This window comes from Centroberyx gerrardi, chromosome 12 (genome assembly GCF_048128805.1).
Source record: "Centroberyx gerrardi isolate f3 chromosome 12, fCenGer3.hap1.cur.20231027, whole genome shotgun sequence".
NCBI classification, from domain to species: domain Eukaryota; kingdom Metazoa; phylum Chordata; class Actinopteri; order Beryciformes; family Berycidae; genus Centroberyx; species Centroberyx gerrardi.
Window position 1 is genome coordinate 26624346 of NC_136008.1, and position 25844 is coordinate 26650189.

General features: G+C 41.8%; 1 protein-coding gene across 1 annotated transcript; it reads left to right on the forward strand.

Annotated features, from left to right (window-relative positions):
* The first annotated feature begins 1957 nt into the window (after nucleotides 1–1957).
* slc6a3 (solute carrier family 6 member 3) lies at nucleotides 1958–20633 on the forward strand. Its single transcript, XM_071899562.1, has 15 exons — nucleotides 1958–2044; nucleotides 2750–2960; nucleotides 4749–4880; nucleotides 7443–7659; nucleotides 11330–11468; nucleotides 11808–11942; nucleotides 13160–13263; nucleotides 14557–14681; nucleotides 15685–15797; nucleotides 16380–16508; nucleotides 16885–16984; nucleotides 18237–18337; nucleotides 19640–19807; nucleotides 20047–20118; nucleotides 20610–20633. Exons 1-15 carry the CDS (start codon nucleotides 1958–1960, stop codon nucleotides 20631–20633), a joined length of 1857 nt encoding a protein of 618 aa, XP_071755663.1.
* The last annotated feature ends 5211 nt before the right edge of the window (nucleotides 20634–25844 follow it).

Sequence of the window (25844 nt, forward strand, 5' to 3'; positions counted from 1 at the left end):
TAATTGCTCCGTCTTTGACCTTCACTTGAAAATGTCACATCCCCCAAAAAGACAGCTTTTCAGGAATTCATAAATAAAATAAAAAAAATCCTTATTTTCTGATTAAAGAGCACACATTTTGACGTCACATCACGTTTTAAATGGACTTCACAGGCCTTTGTGTCATAAATATATATCCTCAAGTCATGATGATGACAGTGAAGATGAAGATGGCCATATAGAGAAGGAAGAAGACAGGAATTACAATGACAAGGAATCCGTGTATATGTGTGTATGTGTGTTGAATGATTCACGTGTTCACACTGAATATAAAAAAAAAAAAAAACGAGGCATCCAGGAATTTCGTCAAATCAAGTGAGAAAAAACATGAAAATCTGCAAGGCAAAGGGGGGGGGGGGGGGTAGAGGAGGAGGAGGAGAAGGAGGAGGAGGAGGAGGAAGAGAGGGAGGACGGCAACGAGGAGAGTGACAGACAGAGAGGGGGGGGGGATGGAGGGGGGTGTGGGGGTGTGGATGGTGTGATTGTGTCTCATATTTCAAGAGTGGTCCCGCAGACAGATCTCCATAGCAGACCCACAGGGTTTACTCTGGTCTCTGTGCGCCTGTCTGTCTGGGAGGGTTTCTCTACAACTCATCACAGATTACCAGCCCTCTCATCTTTTTTTCTGTCTTTATCCCTGTCTACTGTCTCTCTCTCTCTCTCTCTCTCTCTCTCTCTCTCTCTCTCTCTCTCTCTCCCTGTCTGTCTCTTTCTCTTCTTTGCTTCAATCCGGGTCCGAGGTCCAACTCAGCACAGGAGGGTCCACACCAGTATGGTCAGCATCATTTTGTGGCGCGTGGAAGAGCAGCGCAACTGGAATTAAATTGTCCCCGTTGACGGCTGGAAGAGCTTTCACCTGTCATTTTACTAAGGTGAGAATCTTTTAATTTTCTAGAACATGTTTCCTCCTTTCTGATGTTTTACATATTATATATTTGAGAAGTAATTTACTTTCTTTAAATCAAAAATTTAGGCATTTAGCTGTTAATCTTTGCATGTTATGGTGATGGCAAATATATAGAATGATTCAATTTTGCAACATTTTTAGCATTTCAGTGGTTTATTTGTTAAAATTTGAAAATTAAACATTGCTGTTCAAGTTGAAAATTGTGTTAATGCTGAAAATGTTTCCATGATCCTTCTGAGAGAAGATGGAAATTCAGTTTTCAAAACAATTTTCCGAATTTGTCTGCAATAGAGACACAGCATCTCTGTGCTATGGAATAAAATTCACATTTTCTATCATTTGGACAATGGAAATAAATGAAACTGATAAGAGATCAATTCTTTTTGACATTGTAAAAAAAAAATCAACCCTATTTTTTTCAAAGCTAATTTTAGAGAAAAGTTCTAAACTCAAATAAAATTGGTTAGCAACGCGTTGTGGTTAGACAGGCTGGATAGAGGCTGTGGCAAATCTGTGAGCAAAATGGCGATCAACAAGTGTGAAATGAGACGAGCACGCTGTGATGGCCTTGCTGAACCCCCCCCCCCCCCCCCTCTTCTGTTACACTCATCCCCCATCCCATCCCTCTCTCTCCCTTCCTTGTATATGTAAGTAATCCATACTCTTTCCTCATATTTCCCATGTGTTGAAATTATCAGTGGCACATTTAGATAATGCCACAGTTGTTTATATCCTATTTTATTGCTTTATTGTTCTTTATGTTACTGTTTTATTGCTTATTTCATACTCTATTGCCTTGCTTATGTTCTATTTTTCCTTTTCCCCCCTGCCGAATCCTGCTGCAACGACCTAATTTCCCCACAGCGAACAATAAAGTTTCATCTTATCTTTTCTGTCTCACTCCCAGGACTCTTCTGCTCCATCTGCCTTCCTTCCTTCCTTTCTCTGCCACCCCCACCCCCCCCCACCCCCCCTGCTGGTGTTTCTCTCCCTGGGGCTGTGCACCCCTCCATGCTGAGAGGGAGAGTCCCTGTGGGCCTGATGTCTTCGGTTGTAGCCCCCGAAAAATCCACCTCCAACACTATGGGTCCCAAAGAGGTCAGTGGACGTCCGTCTCACTGCATGGGACAAAAAAAGGGGAATTTTGGTAATACAACAAAAGCTGTGATTTTTGTTTGTTGAGGGAAGGAAGGATGCTGGGCCGCTTCTCTCTGACTTGGTCTGTCTGACTCTTTCAATCTCAGTTTTTTCAATTTAAATTTTTGTCTGTCAATTTACTGTAATATACTGATGACTTGCATTAACTATTTAATGCAATTTGTTGTTTTTCTTGCTTTTTTCCCATACTTTTTATCCAACTCTATTTTATTTAACTGTGGTACTTTTACATCACGGTCTCTTTGTGTTTTATTGTATGTAAAGTACTTTGTAAACACTGTTTTTAGAAAAGTGCTATACAAATAAAGTTATTATTAAAAGGATGGAGGTCAAATATTAGTTGCAAGAAGCTGTGATTAACTGAGGGTGATATTCACTGTCAGTCTGAAAGTTGCACCTATCTATCTATCTATCTATCTATCTATCTATCTATCTATCTATCTATCTATCTACATACAGTGCTATTGTACACAGACAGGGTAAATATACAAACATAACATTTTTAGCAGAAAAAGTACAACTAGGTGCCTTTTATAGCAGAATCAATAGGATGAATGTACATTTATGGTGCATTGCCCTGCTAGTGTCAATCTATCTACATTCTATCTAATGCCTTATTTAATCCCATTGCGTTTGCCCATTCAGGTGGAGCTAATCCTGGTGAAGGAGCAGAATGGGGTCCAGTTCACCTCCACCACCCTGGTGGCCCCGACCCCGACCCAGACCGACCCCAGCGGGGGGGAGGAGAGGGAGACCTGGGGGAAGAAAATCGACTTCCTCCTGTCCGTGATCGGGTTCGCCGTGGACCTGGCCAACGTCTGGAGGTTCCCCTACCTCTGCTACAAGAACGGAGGAGGTGAGACGGCAGAGAGGGAGGGGGAAGGGATGGAAGGAGCGAGGGAAGAGAGGAGTGGAGAGAAGAGAGAGAGAGGAAAGGAAGGAAGGAAGGTTTCCTTACCTCTGCTACAAGTACAGGAGGGGTCCAGGAAGGATGGAGGGAGAAGGGAAGGAGGAATAGACGAGGTGAAAAACGGAGGGGTGTGGTGTGTGTGTGTGTGTGTGTGTGTGTGTGTGCGAGAGACAGAGAGAGAGAGAGAGAGAGAGAGAGAGAGAGAGGAACTTGGATGATGACATCATCCGCTTGACCATCTTGGAGAAGGTGGAATGAGGATAGGGTGTCAGTGTGTGTGTGTGTGTGTGTGTGTGTGCACATGCAGTGTGTGTGTGTATATGCAGTGTGTGTGTGTAAATGCAGTGTTTGCATGCTTGCGTGTGTGGGTTTTTACGCACATACACTCACCTGCATGTTTTATACACATGGTGGACTATTTTCACATACACATGCACATGGGTGTATTTGCATGTGTGTGTGTGTGTGTGTGTGTGTGTGTGTGTGTTTTTTTCACCTCCCTGTGTATACATGGTGGTTGCTGTTTGAGGTTTGGAGCCCCTTTACAGAGATCAAAATAGGGGAAAAACCACCACAGCTGCTGCCGAATAGATTAGCTCTAACAATCACTGCCACTAATTATGGCTGTTTAACATAGAGCTCTCATTATGTTTAAGAGTGGTAATGATAGCCATAGCCAAGGCTGACACCCTGCTCTGGGGGGACAATATGTCGTCATACCTGTATTTATAGGGGAATATCGCTGAGTTTCATTGAGGGGGAAATTATGGCTGGTTAACACAGAACCCTAGGAGTGGTGATGATAGCCATATTCCTTGCTCTGTACCTTATATTCTACACTTTTGGCGTAGGTTACAATATCCCCCACAACCCTGCCCATGTCACGATACCTCATCTGAAGAGGAACTCTGCTCAGTTTCACAGGGGGGGCAGTGTGGCTGTTTCCCATAGAGCCCTGATTATGTTTAAGAGTGGTAATGATGGGCATAGTCGCAGCTGACACCTGGCCGCCGGTTGGATTTTCTTCTCAGTGGGCTGTCGTCATTGACCGTGACACGTCACGATTTGCATTTGGTGTCAAAATTGATCAAAATGTAGCATGTGGGGCGAGGCGCAAACTGATTTCTAGGTAATATCGTCCTTTCGTTTTATTGTCCGTCAGTGGGTCTAAGGTCAGGAGGGGTTCATGTATTGTTTTGATATTGTGGGCGTTGTGAAGCCCTTTGGGATTGTAATAGTGATTGAGGGCTATGCAAATAAACTTGACTTGATTTGATTCACATTGATATTACTATAACATTTGGTCAAAGTCTTGTACCCTAAACTTTGGCATGGAGAATGGCATTTTATACCAAGTCAGGTTTGATATAGACCATTTTAACAATGTGAGAACTCGCATGAATATTGCTGGCAAGAAAAGCAGATTTATTGTCATTCAACCATATACAGTCACAGTATGTAGAGGAATGAAATGGCGTTCGGTGCAACAGGACAATACAATACACAAGACTACAATACACTACACTGTAATCTTGTGTATTGTATTGTCACTATTGAATATTGGTGAAGTTACTACCTATATTGAACCATTTAATTACAAAATGTTAACATTTGGAAGGATGTAATTGTCATATACATCTATATACAGTATATTTTTTTAATTAAGCAAGGAACATCAGGAAGCATTTTCACTTAGAGCTGGATCATGCCTCACCCGTCTCTGTGTCTGTGCAGGTGCGTTCCTGGTGCCGTACCTGTTCTTCATGGTGATAGCGGGCATGCCCCTCTTCTACATGGAGCTGGCCCTGGGACAGTACAACAGAGAGGGCGCAGCCGGGGTCTGGAAGATCTGTCCCATCTTCAAAGGTAGGACGAGTTCATTAGACACATATTCAGAGAGATATACACAAGGACACACACACACGGTCTGACCTCTGCAGGTGTCTTACATTTGGAAACATCGAAACTCTATCCATCACGGGATGAGATGCAGCCTGTCACTCTGTCCGTCTGCCCACCTGCCCGTCTCTCCACATGCCAGTCTCTCTGTCCGCCTGTCTCTCTATTTAGCGGCGACAGGCGTTGTTTACCTCTCCCCCCCCCCCCTCCCTCCAGAACAACAGGTTGCGCCGGCACTCAGATGGAAGGCAGGTGAAAATTGGGCTTTTAGACTCTTGTCCCGGTCGTCCAAATCCTTCTGTCAAACAGTCTGTGGCGGAGAACAACTAGCTGCCACTCTCCTGCTACTTTTCAACACATCAATAAGCAAGCCACAGTTTAGGCGAAGGTCATCCCAGACACAGGCACACACACAGACCGCAGAAGCGAGCGTTAAAGCCGAGGCGTGCCTCTCCCAGCGAAGTCACCGGCTGGAAATAAAATAAGACACTTCGCTCGGTTCGACTTTTCATGCTTTTTCTTTTTTCTCCGCAGGGTGAACTTGCGAGCAGTTCACGAGCTGTGTGACTTGTGTGTGTGTGTGTGTGTGTGTGAGAGAGAGAGCATATGTGTGCGCCCGTTCCAAAGGAGATGGCTTATTTGTCTGAGAGGTTCAATTTTTCCAAAAAAAGACAAAAGCCATTACCGTCTCACCCCCTGTCTCCTGCACACTCTCAAATCAGAAATTTTAGGGGAGTAGAGCCATTCAACCTCATTCATGTGTTTGCATCTGTGTGGTTGTGTATGGCGTTGTCATATGAACACCTTGGTCATTCTCTTTAATGATTTTTGAGGGCTCCAGCATGCTTTAAAACCATGTCATTTAATTGAAAAAAAGAAACGAAAAACTTGAAAACTTTTTGGAGGCATGACAGAGAAAAAAACCATGCTGTTGCAATTCTAATTTGTTCTGCTGTCAGCGAACGAATGTCATGGAATATTTGTTAAGGTTAAAGTTCAGTCCCAACCAATACTAGACTGCAGCATCACTCAGTGGCGGCAGGTTTTTGATCAGAAATGCAAACTCAAACGCCATAATTACCAAAGGACCATCTGTTGCATCGCAGTATGTCGCCAAACCACTGCCCTTTGTTACAGCCTGTCCTTGTTTGTCTGAAGGTGGCCCACTGTGTGTATGTATATGTCTTTGTGTGTGTTTGTGTGTGCGTGTGTGTGTGTGTCTCCTGCGTGTGAACATGTGCTGTCTGTCAGAGACCCACTGAGTACGTTGACGTTCTAATCACACGCTTCACTCTCTCTCTGTCTCCCAGCGGGGGGATAACAGTAATTATTCAAATACACACACACACACACACACACACACACACGCACACGGCCCGTATTGACAGTAATTATTCTGATCAACACGCCGGTTTCCTCTCAGGATCAATGCTTTTGAAGAGAGGGACTGCAGGAGGAGAGGCAGAAAGAGATGGGGAGATAGCGCGGCCCGCATGCGGCGCTAATAAGGGACGTCACACCTGGGCAAATATCACAGCCACGTTACAAAGGAACCGACGAGACGCGGGTTCTGGTCGTGCTTGTTAGCAAAGGTTAGCGATGGAAATGCGGCCTTAGAAGAGTGGACATTGTTTTAAATGTGCAGAAATGGTAGATGTGTGGATAATTAAGGCATGAAGAGGCAATCTTTGAAAATATGTGATGCTCTGATACCTGCTCTGATAACTGGTTTGTGCTTCTGGAATCATATTGTGGTTTGTGGTGTGTGCTCCAGTGGCACAATTGGTCAGTACTGGTACTTCTTAGTAGTATAAGTTTTTGGTACTTATAAGTCATTGTCGTACTAAGTTGTGAGTTTGAACCTCACCTGGAGCAATTTACCTTTATACCGATTCACAATGTAACTTTCTGACAAACACATTGTTGAATAACTAAACTAGAGATTACAGAATTTTCTCAATTTAAGACGATTAACTGAGAATTGGAAGTGAGTTTTGTTGTCATCTCAGTTGGTATAACATAGCATTAACACTGCCACTGTCAAGGGTTTGAATCCCACTGGGGCCAACAATGCTAATAATGTATGGCACTTTGGATAAAAGCATACAGTACATCAAAAGGCGTATGTTACATGTTACATTGGTGAAAGGGTGGCCTTGTGGTCACCATCCCATAAAACAGTTGCTCTGAAAAACAGCATCTAATACTAATTTGGTGTGTGTGTGTGTGTGTGTGTGTGTGTGTGTATGTGTTTGTGCATGCGACATTAAAACCAGATATTGTTGCAGCCATTGAAGAAAGAGCCACGAAACAAAAAAATGTGCTGTGTGGTTCAGGAACAAACTTCACTTAGACCTTCACTTAGGCATAGATCAGCATGTGGGATTCCACTGACTGCCCTTTTTGCAGTGGGAAAGTGCCATGTTATCCTTAAAACACACACACACACACACACACATACACACACACCCCTCCCCTTTCCCCCCCTCTCTCTTCCATCAATATTGACGACCTGCATCCCTCTAACAGGCGTGGGCTTCACGGTGATCCTCATCTCCCTCTACGTTGGCTTCTACTACAACGTCATCATCTCCTGGGCGCTGTTCTACCTCTTCTCCTCGTTCACCAGCGAGCTGCCCTGGGTCCACTGCAACAACACCTGGAACAGCCCCAACTGCTCCGACTGGGCCGACAACAGCACCGTCAACGACATACACAAGGCCACGCCCGCTCAGGAGTACTTTGAGTAAGTCGGCCTGCACCTCAGTTGGATAAAACATATTGGCGTATGGTGTCTAGGAATAATTGACATTTTTTGCCGTTACTGACAGCACATTGTCACTTGTGTTTTAGGATCCTGAGACCAAACTACACTATTGCAAATGCATTATAACTGGTCAGAAATGCACAAATGTTAACAACTTAGGTACAACAAATAAACCCGGAGCTGACCAGGTTTCCCCAGTTCTGCACAAAGACAATGGGTCATGCATGCCAATTGTTGAGGAGCATTTCTTGGGAGCAAAAATAGTGTGCCTGTGTCCTTTGGGTGCCCACACAACCAGAGTGCAAGTAATGGACCATGGAGCCAGGACATGACTAAATTTATTCTGCATGATACCGAAAATGTTCAGAACTTCTTTAAAGGATAAGGCTGGTGTTTTTTAATGCATTGCTTACCGTCAACAAATCCTATGAAAATAACAAAATCAATAATGCGTTTGCTCTACTCCCGTTACTTTCTGACTTCCCACGTACTGTTTTTAGCCGTCAACCCGGAAGTCATTGGCTCCAATTGTAAGCTAAAAACCTTGAAATACAGCTCACAAAGACATAGTTTACATTTTAAAAATCTCTAACTGTTACCACGAAAAGTCAGGCTGTTGTAGTTATTACCAAATCAAATTCAAATGGGAACAAATTCTTCATTACGCCAGGGACTATTTTCGGTGCTACGGAACTACTTTCCTGAGATCGCAAACGTGTTTACAGCCGGTTTATTAAGGTTTGAGGAAAAAGTCTGCTGGCCCGGTGCATCGTGATGATTAAATATGCTGCCCAGAGCAACGACATGGCTGTGTGACGTGTTTTTAATCGTTTTTTTAATACAATGGAGTTCTATGGCTGCTGGGACATGGCGTCATTGGGCACCGGCTACATGGACGAGACTTGTTGGCAAAACAAAATCATTGCTGATTTTGTTATTTTTATAGGATTGTTGATGGTAAGCAATGCATTAAAAAACACCAACCTTATCCTTTAACAATATGAAGCATTGAACCTTACAGTGGCCACCATAGAAGAAGTTCCTCTAATGAGGGATGGAAGGGGTAGAACAACTTGGTAGAACAAATATAAGTCGCCTGCTTGTTGCATCCTGCTGCTGCACAACCCCAAAAAAAGAATTGTTCTTTGTGGTAATCCAGGATCAACTGCGGGGGCAGCACTTAAGGGCCAGAAGGAGTAGTACTTACCACCATGCGTGTATGTCAACCACACACACACACACATACACACACACTTGAACTGCACACACGCTGCAGGAAGTGCACAAGAGAAGGGATAGGTGCAATGCACTAAGTCCACACCCACACACATGCGGTGAAGAAAGGGCGGTTGGGGGGTACGAACAAACCCCCACACTAAAAACACCATCGTAACACTTGACTGAACAATGGGTTTAAGCGATACCAGTAACTGTTCAAGGGGACGAATACATTGCAAGATCTAGCTTCGCAGTTGGCAGTTCATTGTGTAGAAGTGACATATTCTTTGATCACACATTTATATGCACGTCACCATCAGACCCTAGGGTTAACCAGTACAAAGCCTGAAGGGAGCAACATGGTAGCTGTGAGTAAGACATGGGGGTAAATGACCAAATTTAAAGCATTGGAAGTAAGTGAAGTTGCTACATACATCTGCACTACCAGTGAGAAGACTCCAAGAAACCCCAGGAAGCAAATTAGAGTAACTTTGAACACCTGGTGTGCGAAGCATAGTTCTCATGCCACATTCATGTCATTCATGTCCGATTTACTGTAAATACAAGCTGCCAGTTGACAAAAACGCCTAGTGGTAATTATTCGTAGGATATGTGGGATTTTTTGTGGGCTCTGATATCTTCCACTTGGCATCACGAATTGCGGAAGCGTGTCAACACAGGCAACAAACACAGCAGCAAATGCATTGATATTGGCTGACCAAGATAATAAAAACCCAAATTATCAGTTATATTCACACTAGTACAATCAACTCTACTTATGAGAAGCGTGTAATGTCTGCTGTAGTTTGATTATAGTTGAAAAAAAAAAAAAAAAATGACTGTAAAATACATGAACACTTCTAAGTTGTAGCAACGAGATTCACGTTCTTTCACTTCTTCTGATATGACATGAATGCGGCATTAATGGAGTATATCTTCTTGCTACACTTAGAAAGAATCTTAACTGCTTCTAAGCATTTATTATTATGTGTAAATTAAGAGATTCACTTGCATGAGAGTCAAACTTAGACGATAGTTAGTCAGTAGTCATCATGAGACATTCGCCTACAAATAGTAATGTTTTAGAATATATAATCACCTGGCATTTTTAAATATGGAGCAATGAACATCAGGCATTTCCGCCCTGAAATGGATGTAGAGTTTAGCTACATTTAGCTAATGCAGCCACCCTTCTGTGAAGCTGACCAGGTGTCTCCTATTCCTTCAAGTGAGGGGCGGCTCCGTTGTGACAGCTGAGGCATTTCATCCATGCTAGTTGTGATGGCAGTGTGCTATTTCCATAGAACCACCTGCAGACAATTTCACCACCTGAGTTGAACATATATAGACTGATCTTACCCAGTCTCATCTGGTGGCTGCCTCTGAAAGAATCTGAAGCAAGATGTCAACAAGTGTTCAGTAATTTTATAGTCATTCAGCTGACACACATGAAATAGGTTTTTATTAAATGTAAAATATATGTACACTCAGCATTAGAGCATTACAGCATCACAACATTGTATGTTTTATATTCTATTAAGTTAAAGGAAAATACAGCCCCAATTTTACCACCTGATATATATTTTCCCACTGTGTTTTCTTATAATTTGGTGATTTGCAGACTAATCTGAATGTTGCTTAGGGTATCAAAAAATATAGTTCAATGTCTTATAGTCATTTAGATAACTCACATTCTCATAATATAGTTGTGTCATGTTTGGTCATACAATATATACATACAAGTTTTTAGTTTAGGTTAAAAACAGGCTTGTATTTATTATGCAGGGTCAGCATAACTGTGCTCCAAATGGTTACTACTACTCAATGCAACGTATAAGCATTGACAGATGTAGCCATCACAGATGGCAGATTTTCTGCAAACAACAGTCATCTACTGCTGCACTGTTGCTCAACCCAAAAGAAACAGAAAATTCACATATTTGAGTTGAGTTTTTTGATAATGCTTCAGCGTAGATAAATAGCATAGTAGTAAAAAGTGGGGTAAAAGTGAAAGTGTCCACTTAAAGTAGGAATCCACGTCATTTTCACATAAACAGAAGTCTGTTTTGCTACAATAGTGATTCGACCTATGTCAAGTTCATAAAGGCTTTGTCATTTGCTACATTTGCTGCTCTAAAAATGCAATGTCAGGTAGGTCTTTCCCAGGAAAAATCCTCTAGCACACAGGAAATGATGTGTGTTTCCGGCACCAGCAACAGCGGTTTTTGGAAACAGAAAGAGAACTGGGTAGTTAGCATGAGCAGTGATAGCCACCATGGCTGAACAGACAAAGAGAAGAGCGACAAGAAGAGAAACTCAAACTTCATCAACAGAAAACCCAAGGATAGACATATGTCACAGTGTGTAGATTGTTGCCAGGATGTGTTTTGTGGTCAAGGCCATCTAACTCTTCACCTCACTGTCACCACAGGCGAGGAGTGCTCCACATCCAGGACAGTGGAGGTATTGATGACCTGGGCCGTCCACGCTGGCAGCTGACCTCCTGTCTAGCTGTGGTGATTGTCCTGCTCTACTTCAGCCTCTGGAAGGGAGTGAAGACCTCTGGAAAGGTGGGAAATGACACAGTAGCCATTTTTACTATGATCTTAATAATATGATCTATTCTTAAGTACAGAGTTGATTCTGATTGTAAGCTAGACGGTGACGAGGCACTAAGTGAACCTAAATGTTCACAGATTGTGTGAGGGTATGTATGTATGTCTGCGCAAGCGTGTGTGTGTGTGTATGTGTGTGTGTGTGTGTGTGTGTGTGTGTGTCTGCATGCAAGTGCACTCTTACTTGCATGTTTGCATATGTGTGTATCTGACTTTGGGTATGTGTACCTACCTATCTTACTCTCTCTCTCTCTCTGTGTGTGTGTGTGTGTGTGTGTGTGTGTGTGTGTTCAGGTTGTGTGGATCACAGCCACCATGCCCTATGTGGTCCTGACTGTGCTGCTGCTCCGAGGAGTCACTCTGCCCGGAGCCATCGACGGCATTAAGGCCTACCTCTCTGTCGACTTCCTAAGACTCTGTGACGCCAAGGTGAGCGCCGGGGGGAGAGGAGCGGGAGGAGAGGGGGGGGGGGGATACAGGTGTGTGCGTGTGTTGAGGGGTGGGGGTAGTAGTGGCAGAGAGAAAGACACATTAAAGCAATACCTTGACATTTGAAATTTTATTCTGGTTGTGTTTCTTCACCTAGCACTTCAAACAATCTGTGTGGGAAAACAGACTTTCAAAAAAACATATCATAACATATTTTTTATTGTTGGATATCAGCAACACCATAGCATGTAGCAATGGCATGTAGACAGCAAACAGACAAGGACAATGTTAATTTCCATTTCCATTACAACAACAACAATTCACAGTGGTAGCAGTCATAGTTCAAAGTATGGTTTGTATGATCAATCCAAAATATCTCTCTCTTTGTGAAACTGTGTGGCAAAAGTTTCTGTATTGACACTTGAACTAACCACAACCAATATGTTAGCATTGCTAACAATCCTCATTCAAACCAGTGGAGACTGTCTGCCTCATATGGAAGGGGTTTAGCTTGCAACAAGCAGTACCATTCGCTGTTAAGAAGGAACACAAACAATACTGACATGTTATTTTTCCAGTTAATCGAATCGCCAGTACAGAAACCGTTTCCCCATAATTCCCCATAAAGTGCTTGCTGAAGAAAAATATGTATCCCTCAGGCAAATCCTAGACATAACAGTGAGGAGAGGAGAGGAGAGGAGAGGAGAGGAGAGAAAAGGAGAGGAGAGGACAGGAGAGGAGAGGAGAGGAGAGGAGAGGAGAGGAGAGGAGAGAGGAGAGGAGAGGACAGGAGAGGAGAGGAGAGGAGAGGAGAGGAGAACTGACCAATTGCTGTTTATGTAACTCATTTGTAATATTTTCCTTATCCGTGAAACCCTCCATCACATCTTCTGACAATATCCTATTTACCCTAATAGCAGGCAGTAAGGAGCTCAATAAGTAAGCTTGCACGACTAAAGGACTCACTTATGGAGAGCAAAAACGAGAGAGAAAGCAAGAAAGAGAGAGACAGAGAGATGCACGGCAGCAATTTGGGAATTAGATTAGACACATGCATGGAGCAGTAATTTGCAAAATTACCCCCCGTATTCACGAGCGTCTTTCATCTACTGCCGTTGAATGAGTTTCCTGCAATTATCCCTAATAATGGCTTTTTTCCTCTCCTGTGCCTTTTGTTTGCCGCTTCACACAAGTGCGCTTGTTCTGTTGCTCCCCAGGTCTGGATCGAGGCAGCCACACAGATCTGCTTCTCGCTGGGAGTGGGGTTTGGTGTGCTAATCGCCTTTTCCAGCTACAACAAATTCAGCAACAACTGCTACAGGTAAAGAGACGGAGCGGGAGGCAGAGGAAGACTGACAGAGACAGAGAGAGGAGTCGCTCTGTTGCTCGCACACACACACACACACACACACACACACACGCTACAAGCAGGTGAATTACAATAACCTTTGAAGCTCCTTGAAACCCGCTGATGTCTTTGACACCACCCTGTGCAACAGATAGCTATAACATCTATCAAAACTGTCGCACGCTTTGAAAATCATCAGCTTCCCACAGGAAGCTTTTATCTCCTCTTTTGCCCTTTTTTACTGACTGACATTGTCAAGGACAGTTTTTACCTGCTCCCACAGCAATGCCAAACAATTGAAAATATATTTAAGTGAAACATCAAAAACGTATGAGATGTGTGTCAAAGTTGACAAGGGAATACAGTGTTTCTATAGAGCAATGACAAGCTGTTGAGTAAACAGTGAGTTTGAAAGTGCTTCCACTATATCCTTAGTGTCTTTTACTAACTTTTAATGGGCTGCTGTTCCTCCTCCAATATTTAGAATTTGTCTGATGATTGATCGATTGATTGATCGGTTGATTAATTGATCACTTGTTTGATTGACCAATCAATCTATCAGCACCAGTTGCCAGTTGCTGAGTGACCCTGTGACTGACGAGTTGGTTGGCTGGCTGGATGATTGACTGACCAAATAGCAAGCTGACTACAGTAGATGAATGGTTGACTGACTGATTTACTTACTGACTGTCTGAAGACTGACTGACTAACTTGACTAACTAAATGGTTGATGGACTGTTTAACTGACTCACTGCCTGATCGCATTCCAAAGGTGCTCACCTGCACTCCAGTCAATACTGACCAGCTCATTCATTTCTTCATTCATTTTCTCTGCCCACTTAATCCTTTTCAGGGTTGTGGGACAGGTTGAAAGGTCACCAGCCCATCACAGGACTGACCAGCTTCCTGTCTGATATAGCAATAATAACACTGACTGACTGATTGACTTGTCTGAATAACCTATAAAATACATACATTCTCTAGATATTAACTGTTTGATAGCTCTATCAACTCTCAGAAGCTCCATCAACTCCCAGAACAATTTCTTTGCTTTGATTATTATTGATTGACACTCTGACTAACTGGCAGATCAATTCTATAAATATATTTTTTATTTATCTTGTCTATACAGAGATGCCAATCACCAACAGCTCCAACAGCTCTAACCAGTTTGCTTCAATAGACTTACTGACTTGCTCACTGATTTATAGACTGTAGATTCTGATCCTAACTGTTTTTGTTTTTTATTTGATTTGATTCATGCAGAGATGCCATCATCACCAGCTCCATCAACTCTCTGACCAGTTTCTTCTCCGGCTTTGTGGTCTTCTCCTTCCTCGGGTACATGTCCCACAAACACAACGTGGCTTTGGACAAGGTCGCCAGAGACGGTATGCCATTGTTTGTGTGTGTATTTACAGTGTGTGGTGGTAGTTAAGAAAAGAGAGACATTCCTCCTTAGATATTCAGGGGCAGTCAACCAACATTTGCTGCCCTGGGGAGCTGCTGTCATTATCCAAATTAAGACTCCCCCCCCCCCCCAGCTTTGATTCCAATGAAGTTATGATTATGACATCCTCCTATGAAATATCAACTTTCTTGGGATTTCCTGTATTGCTGTAGGTTCTCCTCACCGGTCAATAATGTGGTGTGTGAAATGAGAGAGAACGGAAGCTATGGCTCATATTAGGATGCTGCATGCTGGATAATCCATAGGCTAATTTTGGCATTATTCCATGACGAGTGCTATCAAATGATACTGGAAACAACCCACAGTGGAATAGTAAATGCCAGAGGAGTAGACGCATAATGATGTGCCTTTTGTAATTATTCCAACAGTCAGCGATATTTAAGATGAGCTATGTTTGCTTGCCTGGTCTGTAATCGATGGAGTGAACCCACTGTGAAACTGTTCACTGGCTTCAAATGCCACCGGTCCAGTTAGTAGATGCACAGGGTTGCTTTGTTTATGATTTGTTTTTATGGCATTTTTGCTTCATGAGAAATAAATATTAGTATCAGTATACGATGGCAGAAGAGAGCAGATGATGTGACGAAAGTTTTGAATCAGATTTGAACCCACAATGTCTGCATTGGATTGCTTTTTATGCAAAAACTATTGTCACAGAGCATAGAATAGAGTACAATAGAATAATTGGTAACCCCTCCTATTAGGAAGAGTAACCAACTATTAGGTATTTACTAGATAAATATATGGTAAGAACAGTAAAATACCAAGTAATTACATGGTATTACACGAGTTCAAGTATCTACATTGTAATGGTCACAGGTTTAGGGATGGTAACAACCTGAGTTTTGCCATTATGAACATTATGTGGGTTTTGTTCATGCTTTTTTTGTACATTACATTGACTTTAATTATTTGGTCGTTAGGTGCTGGGTTGGTATTTGTCATTTACCCAGAAGCCATTGCAACATTACCCGGGTCGTCAGTGTGGGCGGTTATCTTTTTCATCATGCTACTGACGCTGGGCATTGACAGTGCTGTGAGTACACACATACACACGTACACACACACACACACACACACACACACACACATACATACACATACACCTGTGAGTCCAGGTAACATGCACCTTTCCATCCTGGTGACAGGTGCTGGGTCAGACACAGTGTCTGTCTGGAGATTAAATATCTCAAGTGTCTGTGCGGCTTTATTTCAGTTTTTGCGCAGGACGACATCGCATGAAGATTGAAATGGCAACATTTTTACCTATAAGAAACCACTGAAATATTAGTTATGAATTTTACATCAAAAGATTACTTTTTTAATGACAACTACTTTCTACTCGACTCACCGACAAGTCACTCTTCAGCTCACTTTAACTTTGAGTAAACATGTGCAGGTCTGCATCACATAACAATTGAATGCTCATGGAATATGGAATATTGTCTTTTCCTTTTCCTATACGCTTGTCCTTGTGCACGCTATGCCCCTATACCGCTATATTCTTTGGTGTGTCTGCTCAGAGGTTGAGATGGGACTTCTACAATAACTATGTCAGTGGCTCTACTCTGATTTAGTTTGGTGTGTTTCATTGAAGTTCTTGTATCTTCTGCCCTAGATGGGTGGGATGGAATCGGTGATCACGGGCCTGATTGACGAGTTCAAATTCCTCCACAAGCATAGAGAGCTCTTCACCCTCTTCATCGTCGTTGCCACCTTCCTCATATCCCTCTTCTGCGTTACTAATGCAAGTATCATGTTGGGCAGCACCTACACGTCCTGCACAATCACTGTATAGTCTTACAAACGTACTGCATGTATGGAGATTGACGATTGACGATTGTATTTGTCATGTCTGTTGGTGTGTGTGTGTGCGTGTGTGTGTGTGTGTGTGTGTGTGTGTTTAGTTTTTGTGTGTTGGTCCACTAAGATTTCATCCAAGAAAATAGTCAACATTCATAGAACAATAAGTAAAACTAGGTGGTCTTGACCTAAATGGACAGGCTGTTGTGCCTTCTTTATACTGTTCCACATGCTTTAGCATTTTCACAAACTTCTGTAGCCTATAACATTGTCCTGCACTCTCTCTCTCTCTCTCTCTGTCTCTCTCTCTCTCTCTCCAGGGCGGGATGTACGTGTTTACTCTGCTGGACCACTTTGCAGCAGGAACATCGATTCTCTTTGGAGTGCTTATTGAGGCCATCGGCATCGCGTGGTTCTACGGTGAGAAAGAGGGGAGAAAGAGAGGAAGAAGGGGAGAAGGGATGATTCATCTTTTCATGGCCAGCAAAGCTGATGCCACATTAGGGGGTTTGATTAGATGTCTGTTGATGTGGGTCTGCTGTGCCTCAATGCAACATAGTCCTATTAGGCGTAAGGACGCTGAGGCTAAAATGTATTTTCCCATTAATGGTTTTTGGCTCTCCAGGCTCTGGTCGGGTCCGTATATTGTTAAGGTAGTAGGATATAGTTTTGGTCCACGTAAGAGCTCATTGATGTTGAATACCACTAGTTCTGACTGCTCCAGTGTTGGCCCTGTGTTCACTCAGCAAATGGTGGGCTACCACAAAAATAAAATTGCAGATGGGAACAGACACATTCCGGTTACAGGTAACTAGACCATCAAAACACTCATATGGGTCACCTGAATTCCTTTTGGCTCCATCAGCCACTTGGGGAGATATTAATAATTAATAGATGGAATAAATATAAATGCATAAATGGCATTTGATTGTAACCTCATACTAACCCACCCAAACCTGTAGCACCCCACCCCACCCACTAACCAGAAACAAGAAAAAGAGACATTTCATAAAGAGAAAACCAATCCCTCATTTTGTAGCACCAGCAGGCACAAAACATTACAAAAGATCAGGTAAAAAGGTTGACCTGAACCTCCGTATTGAGTCTCTTGTCTCCTGACTACTGTATTTGTCTGTGCACAGTGAGATCCATAAAGGGCTAAATGGGCTAAACTAGGCCCCGGGCAGTGGGGTCAGCATGTTGCCCCACTTTGGTGGGTCCCGACCCTGGCAAGCCGGATAAATCAAGCCTGAGGCTTCAGCGGGCCTTTTCCCAGTTCTTGTCACTGCTGACAGGAACCCTTAACCCCTGGCCTCTGTGGTCTTCCGTTCTGCAGTCCACTACATCAGTACATTCAGCTGTGCTCAATACCTGGCCGTCAGTCTAGATATATGCCTCTGCAATGAGAGATGCCTTCCAGGCAGAAAGGCAAAGAGAGAAGGTAGAACCACGGGTATGAAAGAAGGGAAAGCTTTGGTTTCTACATTGTAGACTTCCGATGTTAAAACTTTTGCATCTCCTAATTGCAAGTCATACAGAGTGTGATGGCAAAAGCCCATATAATGTTTACTCATCTCTGAAACCCAGAAGGATTAGTTTTTAGGATTAGTTGCATTAGAACTGACTGCAAGCCTGTTGTGGAAGCCATATACTGTGTTTGAATGTGTTTCAGGGGTGGACCGTTTCAGTGATGACATCGAGGAGATGATTGGCCAGCGACCAGGCATGTACTGGCGGCTGTGCTGGAAGTTTGTCAGCCCCTGCTTCCTCCTGGTGAGTCTGTGCCCAGGCTTTTCACATTGGAAGACTGTGACGAGGAGATGTGAATTGAAAATGGATATATGGATGGAAGTGTTTGGACTGTGAGGTTAACTTTGTCAATATTTGCCGTTGGCTCATACACAGTGTAATATGTCCACATTGGCAGTGACAACAGAAAAAGGACCACTTTTCTCTCTACCCACAACTTACCTTGTATTGACAGTACAACATCTGCAGCAGGAATAGAGGAAGTGGATATTTTGCCTGATTACTCCTCCTCTTGGGGCTGGGGCTTGGCCCTGGATACAGAAACCAAGGAGGGGTCAACAGTTGCATGTATCCAATTATTCTTTGCATCAATGCAGAAGGCAGCCACTTAACGGAGTCAGGGTTGCAGTGACAACAGGGCAAGAAGAGTAGCCCAGATGCCCAGATTCCTAAGCACTCTCAGGCCAGCTGGGAGATGCAGTCCCTCCAGTATGTCCTGGCTCTGCCTCGGGGTCTCCTCCCAGTCGGTCGTATACCTCCAAAGGGAGATGCCCGGGGGGCATCCTTACCACCTCAATTGGCTCTTCTCAGTGTGGAGGAGAACACCAAGAATGAGGCCAGCCACCCTGTGGAGAAACCTGATTTCGGCCTCTTGTATCCTCAATCTCTTTCTTATGGCCCAAAGGTTGTGGCCAGCGGTGAGGGTTGGAACAAAAATTGAGCGGGAAATCGAGAGTACTATGGTCTGATACAACACCTGCGTTACTGCAGCCAATGCCCCTAACCGGCGATCAATCTCAGGATCCTTCTTATCCTCACTTGTTGTCAATAAGACCCCAAGATATCTGACTCCACTTGGGGCAGCTGCTCACCCCTCACTTGAATGAGACAAGCCACCTTCTTCTGGGACAGAATCATTGCCTCAGACTTGGAGGTGCTGATCCTCATCCCGACCATGTCGCTCTCAGCTGCAAACTGCTCCATTGCACATCGGTCCGATGAAGCCAGAAGGAAGACATTATCCGCAAGCAGCAGAGATGCCACCCTAATGTCACCAAACCAGACACTCTCCAGACCTTGGCTGTGCCTTGATAACTTTTCCATGAATCCCAGATGAGAGGAGAGGGGACAAGGCACATCCTTATCTGAATCCGACGCCCACTTTGAACAAGCTTGACTTAATGCCAAGAATGCACACACAGCTGTCGCTCCTAGTGTACAGGGACCAAATGGCTTTTGAAAGACTAATGAAGATGATGTAAATCTTTTTTTCTAAAATGGAAAATATAGCCTTATCGAATGAGACCTATCCCCCTTTTTCCATAGTTCATGGTGGTGGTGAGCTTTGCCACATTCAACCCTCCTAACTACGGCTCCTACATGTTTCCTACATGGGCTAACATGGTGGGGTGGTGTCTGGCCATCTCATCAATGACCATGGTGCCTCTCTACGCCATCTACAAACTCTGCACTCTGCCTGGAAAGTTCTGCGATGTAAGTCTGAGCTATGCTTTGTTAACAAAAATGAGGTGCATTGATTTATTATAGTTAGTTGTATACATGTTAATCTTTGCTATGACAGAATTCTTTCATCAAGGGCATTCCTGCACCTAAAAAAATCCATCCCAGGGATACTGTCATCAACTATATGTTTATGTATATTTTTAAATATTCAACATCTTATTTATAAACGTTCTTATATTTAATTGCCCTTCTCCCCTCCCTCTGTATAGAGACTGGCTTATGCCATCACCCCAGAGACAGAGCACCACTTGGTAGACAATGGGGAAGTTCGGCAGTTCACGGTAAATGCATACTGATAATGAAGAACACGCAATACAGGCTTTTTTATTGTTGTCAGACTGAAACCTCATATCTCCACTGGTTTTGCTCAGTTGTTGTTCTGGGAAAAGGGAATGATTTGAAGAAATGAAGGATATGTACACAACTAAAGACAAGACTTTTAGAGTTAAATCACAGTAAAAGCAGATCTGATCTTTTGCTGCTGTCCAAACATGGAAATTTGTCTTTTGAGTTGTCTTATTTACTTATTTCAAGGGTAGGTCCTATTTGTAATCTTCTGATTTCTGACCATCTGCTGTACAATGCTTTATTTATTTAATTTTGATTAGAAATCTGTTGCTTTATAAAATAAACCCACACAGATTATGACATTCCCTCTTTAGACAGTAATGAAGAGATCATATTCATATCACATGGGAGAAAAGTGAAAAGAAGCCCATGCAGGACAGTAATATATGCTTTATTTCATGGCCATATTCTGTTGTTCCCACAGCTGCATCACTGGTTGGTGGTCTGAAAGCTACAGAGAGAGAGAGAGTGAGAGAGAGAGAGAGAGAGAGAGAGAGAGAGAGAGAGAGAGAGAGAGAGAGAGAGAGAATGGATGGTTTCAGATGGATGGATGCACAGCGAAGATCTGAAGAGCTAAGCAGAAGAGAGAAATAGCCATTCAAAGTGATGATAACGATGATGACGACGGTGATGACGACAATGACGAAGATGGCGGTGGGAGATGTTTAAAAGTGCCGACATAAAGCCGTAAAAATTGTAGTGTTCTTTAATTTCATCAATGGACGTGTGAAGCTGTACTGTGACCCTCTTCACCATGGTGTTGACACAGGTGAATGGGATTCAGTCAAACAGGTGATGTGGTGTTCAACCTGCTATTCCCATAGATACAAAGCTCTTCATCAAAGGCGTACCATACAACTCTTAGTCTGTTATTTTTCTTCACAAAGCACTTGTAACATAGTGTGAAAAAAAGTTCAGTGTGTTAGAATCGCTGGCATTCCTCATTCAAAACAATGAGTACTGCTAGCCACAAGCTAAAGAAAGGTGCAGAATCCCCCCACATTGTGTCAAGTGTCTAGTGATGCAAAATAAAAGGATAAAATTAAAAATGATGGAAAAGGAGATGAAAACTCATTTTGTTACTGCAGATGCCAGGGTGAAGATGTTTAGATGCTACACACGTGAAGAGTTTTTTTTTTCCCAAAAACACTATACACAGTATCTTTTTTTTCTTTTAGCAAAAAAAAAAACATTACCTGAAGTTTGCTATTCCATATCTCAAAAAAAAACAGCATGTGTAAAAGTGTTGCCATTGTGTCAACCAAAGACTTAAGTTACCTCACCTCATTTTTTTTCTCAATCAATCATCTTAAACAGCAGGTGGCATTTATTTTCAAATGGTGGATATCGCATTATGGAACAAAACTCTTCAAGTATTTAGCAGGCAGAGATATTGAACGAATGCCAAGTTATTTTACTAGATCCCAGGCAATATCAATTTCTTTACTCTTTTTACAATGACTGTTATGATGGCTACTGTTGTCCACCAATGTTTACTCCTACTTTTTAATTTCTTCTTTCTTCAAAATTGTGTGAATTGAAAAAAGTGAGGTATATTTTTGTTGGTGTGAAATTGAAAATAACAAAACAATCGCTATATCAACAAAAACTAAAATAGTCATTTCTGAATAAAACAAACACTGCTGAGATTATAGAGAGTATTATAGAGTATCGAGCTACTTCTGTATTCTACCTGAGCTATGTTTAACATTACACATTTCTAACAAACACACACCTCTGGAAAAGGATTGATTGCAGTTGCAAGTCAATAGAATTGATTGTCTTATAATAAAAGCCAGTTCCTGTTATTTTGTCCCTGCCTTTAAATTGAATTATACTGAATGGACCAAGACCACAATCTGACAAGTGGTTCAATTTTGCAGTGTAGCGTTCAATACATTGGTGTTATGGTTACTGAAGACTTAGGTATACTTAGGTTATGGAGGGGTGGGTTTACAGTAACACTACCATCCAGCATATTAGTATAATAGTAATCAGGCTGATAGGTGAGTATATTCTAAATATTTGGTGTTAATTAACTCAGAGTTTAAAAAACAGCACTATGCCAGTGTTTATAACCTATCAGAGTTAATTTAACACTTTTAGATAGTTTTGAACAGCCGCATCAGAGCCATATCAGCTCTATGAGTGGGCAGACAACACTCCTATCAACACTTGACAACTCCAAATATATATCTAAATATAACTGTCACTTACTAACACTGCAACATTTGCTGTGTAACATCAGCTTATTATACTTCAATCTACCAAAGACTAAAATGGACTCAAAAACTAGTTTTAAGCAGATATCACTTTCTCACATAAGAACAGATTTGCAAAGGAATGGTTTGGTTTTTTCTTTTTTCAAAATAATAGACCTCTTGATTGTTAACATTTATGGCACCAGGACAATCTCTCTCCCCCTGTTATAACAAATTAATGCTAAGGCGCCACTGCATTCTTTTTTTTAATTTTTGTATTCCCACATATTTCCAGATGGTGGTTATGAAGCTACGACTGTCACATTTTCTCCAGAAAGCATAAAGCTTTAATTTTGCCGTTTACAGAAACCTGATCTAGTATTTCAAGACTGTTTAAAAAAAGCTGCTTTTTATGAAACTGCAATTGAACTGCGTGTAATGTAATTTATGAAGTATTTCAAGCTGTATATCTGTGTAAGTAAATGTAATGTAGAGGGGCTTGTATTGTATTGTACTGTATGATATTGAACAACAAGACCAACAAGCTTATATATATGAATTATTGTTTTGTTACTGTGAAGTTGAGACATATTAGCCTTAAGGATCTTGATGAGAATTATATGGAAAATGCATCATAATTTATAAACTTACTGCTCATGAACCCTTTCTTTTTGATTTTAAAGAAGACAGAAACCCTAAAACCCTTTTCAGATGGATCAAATATGTACTCGTTTTCACCTTGTGGTACATGTAACACATTGAAGGATTCATTATGTCCCAAACTGTATGCCTGTGCTGCTGTACTGTGCCTTGTGCTGTTTCTGGCTGTATGGCTTTGTTTTGTACTGTCAAATAAAGTCTAATAAATTAATTAATTTGGTTTTAACAGCTTCCCCCTGTATTTTGTCATTTCTTTTCCCCATAAAAGTAAAATTCATAAATACAATCTCTCTCTCTGGTTTTCTAAAAAGTCAGACAGGGACACATAACGCCGAGTGTTTTCCCCCGACTAAGCTGTCCCCTTGCTATTTTGTTTAATGGCTGAGTCATTTACCCAACGAGGCAAAACTACCATGTTGCTCCAGCAGCCCGGTCGGTCCGGTCACACATCCAGTCTGACAGGCTGAGAGCTCATCAATACCTGCTGGATTTGTTTAGTCATATAAATAAAGGTTTCATAACATTTTGTTTCTCAAGTCAAGATTTCCATTATATATACGCAGTTTATATTGTGACATAAATGAACAGTGGTACAGGTAAATTGCTATTTTCCCTCACATTCTTCCTAAAATCAATAGCTAACAATGGGGATGCATTTAATCGTTTCAATTGAGGGAGATATTATCATATTTCATTGCCTTCAAATTGCTAAAACATCAAACATTTTGGCATTCAAATGAAATTCAAATGAATCAAGTTTCAATCCAAAATGGAAACAATCTGATATACAATATGAGATTGAAAAATTTGACACCACTCTTAAATTGCTGGCAAAAATCTGAAATTCACCAATAGATTATTATTGAAGTTATCAGTTATGTGAAGACCTTTGTTTTAACAAATTATTAATGTTCGCAGGATGTAATAATCTGCATTTTTGAATCATTGTGCACTCAGATATTTATTACTATAGTCCCTGACAGACACACACACACACACACACACACACACACACACATACACACACACATATAGCCCCTATAGTCCCTTTGAAATATATATTTTTTGGAGGTCACACCCGGCAAGAGCAACAGGTCAGATACGATACATTCTGATCATTCAAATGTCGATCAACAAAGCAACGATCATGACACCAAATTATATCTTTTAACTTCCATATGCTACTACTTACTGTATCAAAGATCAAAGTTATAAAATATAAAGTATGGCAGCTGTGGAAAATATGTATTCTTAAACTCTTAAACTATGTCGTCACCAGAAGTAGCAAGTAAGAAACTCCACAATGATGAATACAAATCAAATTTATAAAGTATTTCTCCTAACTCTAACATTAAAACCAGTTGCCAAACAGCTGCACGCGTGGAATTTCCCCTTAAACTCTTATGGATGCACCGCAGAACATAAATAACGATTAATCACTCTTATTGCAAAATGGAAAATTGGTTGTCTAGCCTCTAAACAGATCTATATGGGTGTCATGTCTGCCATCTAAACAGAGAAAGCACCAATATGGAAACACAAGCACAGGCCTAGCCCAGTAAAGAGATACTGTAATTGCTTTGGCCTTTGTCAAGAGAGGCCAGCATGACCCTGAATCCCTGGTGTTCATTACAGGAACAGGGAAATCCAAAACACACCGTCTCAGCAGCAATCCGCACAGACAGAGGGCTCAATAACCACACCTGAGGACATTTAGGGATGATTGTTATCTGAAAATGTTTGGGACATATTGATGTCTTCTTCAAGCAGAGAGTGGACTGACTGATTTATGTATTTTTTGGGACATGTATTGACCTTTTGGGGTGACAGCCATTCAAGTTTCTTTTGAAAACAGCAGGCAAGGCAGTCTATCCTCCATGGAATTTAAAGTTGCACTAGACATGATTCTAATGTAAAAATACACCTGTCTTATCAGCTGTCAACAAATTGGGCTGCAATAGAGAAGAGTGTCCCATCTTGCCTAAATGGGACCCGACTGATTTGCTCTATCTGCCCAAAAAACGTTCTGGTGTCAGACACTTTTCAGCCCACAGGGAGTGACGAATCAAAAGATTAGGAGCAAAATCCAAACTGTCTCCTAAACAGCAGTGAGTGAGAGAAAGGTTAGATATTTTGCTTCTCTCGTCTCTTTGGTATCCTTTGGTAAAAATTAGTTCAAGTTTTTCAGTTACTTCTCGCTGCCATTTGGAGCTGCCAACATGCAAAGTTGTCTTTAAATATATTTCTTCATTTAATTTTAATGAAACAAGGCTGTTGATCAAAACGTCAGAAACAGTGTCTCGAAGCTCAGTAGAATATCAAATGGCCTGGGAGAGAATTTCATGAAGAGCATTTGCTCAAAACGACACCAAAGGCATTAATGTGTTTTTACCCTGAAGCAGCAAAATCATCACATCTTCTGCATGTAAGATGTTACAGTTGCTCTGAAAAGACTAATGTGTCAATTTCAATACATCAGTGAGGCTAGTATGGGCCAACACATGCTGTGTTACCTTTAAAGACAAGATTGGTTAACAGCAACATGTGTTACATTGGTTATAAGCTTCCTGTGGTGGAACAGAAAAACATATTGTGACGAATAATAGAGCCAACCTGATTGAAAATGCCATTATGCATCTTTGTCTTACTCCAACGCAGATGTGTGGCGGATAAAACTGTTGTCACTTAGTAACAAAACCATCAATCATCTGTCAGTCCTCTTCCTTTTTTGTATGTCCTAACATGGAAGGGGGATCCTTGATGAATCTCATTGTGTGTGTTTGTTGATGCCACACTTC

Coding starts and splice junctions, on each gene's coding strand:
- slc6a3 (XM_071899562.1), top strand. CDS start 1,958: ATGCTGAGAGGGAGAGTCCCTGTGGGCCTGATGTCTTCGGTTGTAGCC. Junction 2,045..2,749: donor ACACTATGGGTCCCAAAGAG/GTCAGTGGACGT, acceptor TTGCCCATTCAG/GTGGAGCTAATCCTGGTGAA. Junction 20,119..20,609: donor GGGAAGTTCGGCAGTTCACG/GTAAATGCATAC, acceptor TTGTTCCCACAG/CTGCATCACTGGTTGGTGGT.